The 6,715-nt window shown below is 43.7% G+C and overlaps 1 protein-coding gene and 1 long non-coding RNA gene across 3 annotated transcripts; one reads left to right on the forward strand and one right to left on the reverse strand.

Moving 5' to 3' along the window:
• The first annotated feature begins 781 nt into the window (after positions 1 to 781).
• Positions 782 to 2,481, forward strand: LOC110536300 (small integral membrane protein 15). Of its 2 annotated transcripts, none has more exons than XM_021622022.2 (2): positions 782 to 1,030; positions 1,873 to 2,481. In XM_021622022.2, exon 2 carries the CDS (start codon positions 1,899 to 1,901, stop codon positions 2,121 to 2,123), a length of 225 nt encoding a protein of 74 aa, XP_021477697.1. In that variant the 5' UTR covers positions 782 to 1,030; positions 1,873 to 1,898; the 3' UTR covers positions 2,124 to 2,481. The 2 variants fall into 2 exon arrangements, with proteins under 2 accessions (XP_021477697.1, XP_036792109.1); XM_036936214.1 differs by lacking the exon at positions 782 to 1,030 and adding an exon at positions 1,129 to 1,422.
• A 315-nt stretch (positions 2,482 to 2,796) lies between these two features.
• On the reverse strand, positions 2,797 to 6,453 carry LOC110536301. The gene is made up of 3 exons (XR_002475399.2): positions 6,274 to 6,453; positions 5,239 to 5,267; positions 2,797 to 3,950 (listed from the first exon to the last, which is right to left on the reverse strand). It is a non-coding gene; the product is annotated as an uncharacterized LOC110536301 (long non-coding RNA).
• Between the last annotated feature and the right edge of the window lie 262 nt (positions 6,454 to 6,715).

Raw genomic sequence — 6,715 nt, forward strand, 5'->3', positions numbered from 1 at the left:
GTGATCTTCATGCAGTTGACATTTAGGTGCAAGTCAGACTATTTTTATTCCCACAATGCAACACACTTTGAAAGTCAGTGACTAACGATGGTCACCGACTTGACAAAAGTGATCCACTCGAAAGCACCCAATAGGCCGTTTTCGATAGCATCAAATCCATGATGTATTGTTGGTAAATGGTGACTGAATGAGCTACAAATAATAATGAGTAGCGTGATTTGAGTAGTAGACGGCACAATATATATTTATATATATATGAAAAAAATAAGGATAACCAGGGGCACACTCAGACGTAATTTACAAACAAAGCATTTGTGTTTAGTGAATCTGCCAGATCAGAGGCAGCAGGGATGACCAGGGATGTTCTCTTGATAAGTGTGTGAACTGGACCATTTTCTGTCCTGCTAAGCATTTGTAATGTAACGAGTACTTTTTGGTGTCAGTGAAAATGTATGGAGTAAAAAGTAGATTATTTTCTTTAGGAATGCAGTGGAGTAAAAGTTGTCAAAAATAGTAAAGTACAGATACCCCCCAAAACTACTTAAGTAGTATTTTACTACTTTTTTTCTTAAGTACTTTACACAACTCTCAGTCAATCAGCAGTCGCCTGTACTATCGGCTTCAACATCGAACAATACCAATTTTGGTACCTATTATACAATACACTTTGAAAGGTAGTGACCGACGATTCTAACCGACTTGACAAAAGTGATCAGCTCAAGACCATCAAATCCATGATGCATTGTGGGTAAGTGGTGATTGACTGACTGATCTACAATGTCGAACAAGCCCACTTTTGGTCCAGTAGTGCAACACAATGAAAAACGGCTTCACAAAAGGGATCTGCTCAAACGCACGCATGAACTTTCTTGAATTTGTCTAGAGTCTGAGGTCACTGGTATCCTTCTTTCACAATAAAACTACAATTCCATACATGCCAGGCTGTACACGTCATAACCACTAGCAAGAACCAACTTCCTGGTGGTAGGGTTCCGGATCAGCGTGGGATAAAAACAAAAATCTCTGTTAAGTGAGTATGTTAACCTAATTATACCACTGTTATATAGCCTTGATTTAAATAGTTGTCGCTGTGTTTACTGCGAAACTAGATCAAAGTTGCTAGGGCGATGAGGCTGTTTTACAATGCAAATAAGCTAGCTAGCTACCTAACGTTAGCTTAATTGATTACAGACGCTAACTGAGTTTATGTAGCTAACGGTTAGTGGCTAAGCTAATGTTAGTTGTAAAGAGGCAATCTGTCTTTTGCTTCTCCAGTACTAAAGTAATGTGTATATTCAGTGCGTTGTGCATAGGCTATTTCATGCTCATGGAATAACTATTTTGGGCGTGGAACTATCTGTGGTTGAGACTTTAAAATTACAGAGGCAGTTTGACTGTTTTTCACTTGTATACCAGTACACGGTAGGTATATAATCTAGCATACAAGACATCCAATGTAAACATAACATTGGTTAGATTTGAAATTAAAAGATGTCACCAGATTCTGAAACTGTGTGTGGCTGTAGCAACAGAGCCTAGGCTACTTCCATTTTACATTTTAAGTCATTTAGCAGAGGCTCTTATCCAGAGCAATTTACAATTAGTGCATTCATCTTAAGATAGGTGAGACCACATCATTCGTATAAAGTACATTTCCCCTCAACAATTTATCAAAGTCTGTGCAAGTAGGAAAAGATAAGTGTGTTTATTTTGGGGGGGGGGGGGGGTAGCAGCACCTGTTGGTGGTGAGTAAATTGTACCCAGTCAGCAGTTTAATGTTCAGCAGGGCAACAGTGTGTAGGCAGTGGCAATGTTTTGTTGCAAGCTTCTTATGTTTAAATAGTAAACCTTCTCCTCATTCCCATGTTCCAGGATTGGAGTTGCTGTTGGTGATCAGGATGATTGACATGCGGGCGTGGGCGGAGTACCTGGTGGAATGGGCGGCCAAGGACCCGTACGGCTTTTTGACCACTGTCATCCTGGCACTTACACCCCTCTTCATCGCCAGCGCCCTGTTGTCGTGGAAACTGGCCAAGATGATTGAAGTGCGCGACCGTGAACAGAAGAAGAAGCAGAAACGTCAGGAGAATATCGCCAAGGCCAAGAGGACCAAGAAAGACTGAGCTGTGGAGGGAGAAAGAATAGCTACAGTACACAGCTATGCTCAACACTCTCTTCACTTGCAACACTGCTCGCCCTCGCCTCCTCAACCCAGTCCAGTGCAGGAAGGATTGTAGGCCCTACATGGTGGCCTTAGAGCTGAGAGGGAACTGTATAGACAGAGGAGGCTCATTTGATTGGGCTATCAGCGTGTAAACCGGGATTCTGATTATGGTGGTGTTGCAGTACTTAGCATTCCATTTGTAACAACTCCATTCCAATGATTTCATAAACTACTTTGATTGTTTATCTCCATTTAAAATGACTTGTTACATTTCTGAATCACATGCATGTTTTTATTAAATTAAGTTCTAAATAAAATAGGCTTGTATTTCTTGCAAAACATAATTCCCCATAACCCTGCCTGTATGACGCTTAATTGAAAACGGTTGAGTTTCGACCTGACTTGATGCGCAGGCATTGTACTGCATCAACCAATGGTTTTATGTCATCAACTGTTCCGTCGGGCATAGACTGCTATATCATAGCTGATAATTAAACACCTATCCAATCGTTTTGAGATCTGGCAGGAGTCTGGCAGGAACTCGACCAAGATGTGTTCCAGGCAGTTGTCATGCATGGGCTTCATGTGGTTAAAAGGTTTGTAGTGTCAGATGAGGTGTATATCATACATATGTAAAGACATAAAAAATGAAAATATTTATTTGTATGCCATTTGGGCAAACACTTTATCCAAATCAACTTACAATAGTGTGTGCATACCTTTTTATATGGGTGGCCCCAGCGGGAATCAAACCCACCATTATGACATTGCAATCGCCATGATCTACCAACTGAGAAACACTACCACCTACTTGCCAGCACTACATCACATCCCAGTTTGCGCAAGCCTGGTAGTTTAATTTACAATCCACAAAAAAATCATCAAATATACCTTGATTACCTACAACACAACTCATATACAAAGCCTTTATAGTTGGGGAGATCAGAAAATGTGTCTTCTACACCCCATGAATGCCATATATATATTAAGTATTCCCTGATTCAACACAAAAGGTTTTTCATGTAAGAGAGCTCCCATTAGTATACATAATGTCTGTTGTATTCATTACTGCAAACCGTAATAAAACGTGTTGCGGTTGGAAACCACTTACGTCAAACTTGTTTGAAATGACCTGTTTCCATTGCCAAGCATTTTGCTAAGGTGTGCACTAATGAATACAATCCAGTCTACCTTCCAGCCCCAAGTTCCCTATACTAAAGGAGAGGGATTATGAAGCTTCCTTCCTCTACCTTGCTGCTTTCAATTGACCAGTCTTTTCAGGTGGGTCACTGAACAATGGTGGCGAGGATGGAAGGTAACTTGTGAAGTTCTATTTCGTGTATATACTGTATTGTGTGTGTACCATAGTGTGCGTTAGGTACCAGTATCATGGCAAGGAAATAAGGATCCAAACATAAGCAGACATTTCTTAATAACGTAAACAGTTCACACAACAGCAGGTTTTTAAAAGACAAGAGTTCAGACTGCTTCGGGTTTTATGTTTTACACTGGAAAATCCAGTATCGCAATACTGTTGTTTTTTTTGTGTCTGTGTGTATATCTCGGCTGTGGGTGTCCAGGAGTCAGGCTGGAATATGTTAGCTGTTCTGACATGCTCCTCGCTGGTCTCTGGCTGGCCGAAGCTGAAGGCGGCGTGGCCCTCGACTATGGTCTGAGTAGGCCAAGCCACCAGCCCCTCCTCGTACTCCTTAGGAAGCAGCTCTCTCTCTCCTCCACCTCCCTCGCCTTCTGTGTGCTCCCTGTAGTTCTGGTTCCTCACCAGCTACTGTGAAGGGCGCGCGCGCACACACACACACACACGCACACACACACTTAATATCAGAGGTAAAACCAAGGCTTTTGAACACACTCTTTTTGAGGGGATAGTTAGGAGTCCTCTAACAACTCATCCATAAGAGCTCAACCCTGAACGTCACACATCAGCGGCAGCTAAAGCTACTATCCAGTCCATGGTGTTAGTTTTGCCTTGGCAGAGCCAGAGAGCCATGGCCGGGGAGGGATGTCTGGACTTCTTGCTGTTGTGTGTTGGCAGCAGAACTAGCAGGCTGTGAAGGGAGAGGGGAGACCAGGGCCAAACAGCTCTGCTTTGGGGAACGAGGCGAGCATATGCAACCGCTTTTCCAGCCTGTTAATGACATGATTTAATCCAATCAATTTATGTCAACTTGGACAGGGACAAAATTAAGCGTTAAGGAAGGGGGGGGGCATAAAGTGCCAGGGGAGCGGTTTTGGCTACACCACTGTCCAGCTGTGGACGACTGCACTGGGCAGACAGTACACAGAAAATTGGAATAGAATGTTCTGGCAACACTGAGGTAGGAACGGCATTGGCCATTGGCATGGAGTATACAGAGAGGGGCTGCCTGGGTATTAGCCTTGTAGAGGCTTTCCCATAGCCTCCATGTTTGAGAATAGGAAAGTTAGCAGGCTAACCCTTTGATCCTGTTCTGTGACGTAGGCATAGCCTTTGACGTCTAGCTATGGGCCCTGGTCTAAAGTAAAGTAAGTAAGTTCACCACATAGGGAATAGGGTGCCATTTGGGACACCACCAAAATGAGAAGTGTGACTGTTGAGCCCATAGAGATACATAGAGGGCTCATCTTTGTATCTGTGCCATTATAGCGTCTGTGACAGCATGGGCAGCGCCATTGAGGCAATCTCCCTTTTGAAGTAGTCAATTATCTTTTTCACGATTTGCTGATCCTTCCTGATGACCCGGTTGGACATGACTCCAACAGGGTCACCAGGAGGGATCAGACAATGAAGTTGAAAGTCCCACCCAGTTGACTACATTAAAATGGTGGAAGTCCTCAATGGTGCTACCCATGCTAACACAGCCTTTTAGCCACTAGAGGCCTCTATCATTCTCTATGATTTACTCCCACCACAACCTGTCCCATCGTCTGCCAAACAGACAGACGGATACCCGTCCCCCAAAATTTCGTGGCTCTGTTGAAAATGGAGAAAAAGCTAAACAAAGTGTTTCTCCTAGACTCTTCCCTCCCCATACCCAGTCCCCAAGAGCTCCCACAAACACAGCAGGGGTACGCACTTCAATGGAGGGGGCTGCTTCCTTGCTTCCTGGAGAAGGGAACAGACAGACGAGAGTTAGAACACCCATACCACTGCACAAACAAAATGAACAGTTACCGGTCATTTACACTACAGAAGCAGCACTAGCTTGGCCACGCTAGTCTCGCCCTCATGTGGGTGCTACGAATCAACAGCCATTGTCAATCAATCCAGCAGGGGTTGAAAGCTATGGTCAGTCGCGTCGCAATATCGCAGAGGATTTGAATAAAGTTCAGCTTTCCCTAATTTTAGTCCGGCCCTGTTCAGCTCCCTCGACCTTGCTCGCATCACTCAACAGTCCCCTTCCCACTCCGTTCTCTCGCTTTCCTACCATTGAAAGGGAATAGCTTCAGATGTTTCACCGTGCGATGCCCCTTCATAGTGTAAACGGTCCGTTACACGTGACATCCAATGTAACGTCATTGAATCACTTGTTTAACTGTGTAGTTAAAGTAACACAATATCTAACTAAGAGTAAGTGATCTGAACATAATTTTGCCTGTTTCCTTTCTTTAGAATTCCAGTGTGATACATGACACGATAACATCTAGAATATGGCATCTCTGTGATTTACCAGTCTAAGCAGAGAGGATACTGTAGTAATGTACACATTTAAACTACTATACAGCATAAAGTAAGAGACAGTAGATCTCTTCTACTCTGATCCTTGGATTAACCTCTCTCTCCATCTATTGCTCCCTCCTTCTCCAAAGCAAGTCAGAGACAGAGAACTTTTCCTATCTAGTTGTCTGGAAAATGGAAACAGTTTTTGAGATTGTCAGATAGGGTGCCCTTGATACATTCATGAATACATTTCTGAATAAATAGGTGATTCATGTTTGTTCTAGTACAGTTTGTTGTTGCCTAGCACTATTGTGTAATCTGTACTACAGTTGTATTCCGAGCCCCAGATTCACAGGTCCCTTGACTTAGACTGTACCATGGAGACTAGCAGGCATCCATATCGCATACAGCTAAAGTGTCAGTACCCCACCCAGAGATGTCCCCACATTACCATCCCACTCTGAGGATATGCTGCCTTCCAGGTACTCAAACTCTGTAGCGTTAACCGCCACCACCACCCACTTGGCCCAGACTATCCACCCTGAGAAAACAATGAGAGAGCGAAAGAGAGATCATTTTTAACACATCAATACAGGAAAATAGACATGTAATCAAGTGCATAAAAAACAACCCACACAGACAAACACAATTGAGATCTCACACACATGCATGCACGTACACGAAACGCACGCACGCACACACACACGAGGAGTGACAGTGTTCTGACAGGCCATGGATGATTAGCTCGTGGCCCTCAGGCCTGCTCCTCAGATCTCTCAGAGTGTGTCCAAATCTGGGCTAAGCCTTATGTAAATCAGCCCCCCTAAATGTAAATCAGCCCCCCTAACGCACCAATCACAGCCCCCTTAAATGTAAATCAGCCCCCTAACCCA

Source organism: Oncorhynchus mykiss, chromosome 11 (genome assembly GCF_013265735.2).
Source record: "Oncorhynchus mykiss isolate Arlee chromosome 11, USDA_OmykA_1.1, whole genome shotgun sequence".
Classification (NCBI taxonomy): domain Eukaryota; kingdom Metazoa; phylum Chordata; class Actinopteri; order Salmoniformes; family Salmonidae; genus Oncorhynchus; species Oncorhynchus mykiss.

Bases quoted from the DNA above. Each gene is read 5' to 3' on its own strand.
- LOC110536300 (XM_021622022.2), top strand. From the start codon at position 1,899: ATGATTGACATGCGGGCGTGGGCGGAGTACCTGGTGGAATGGGCGGCC.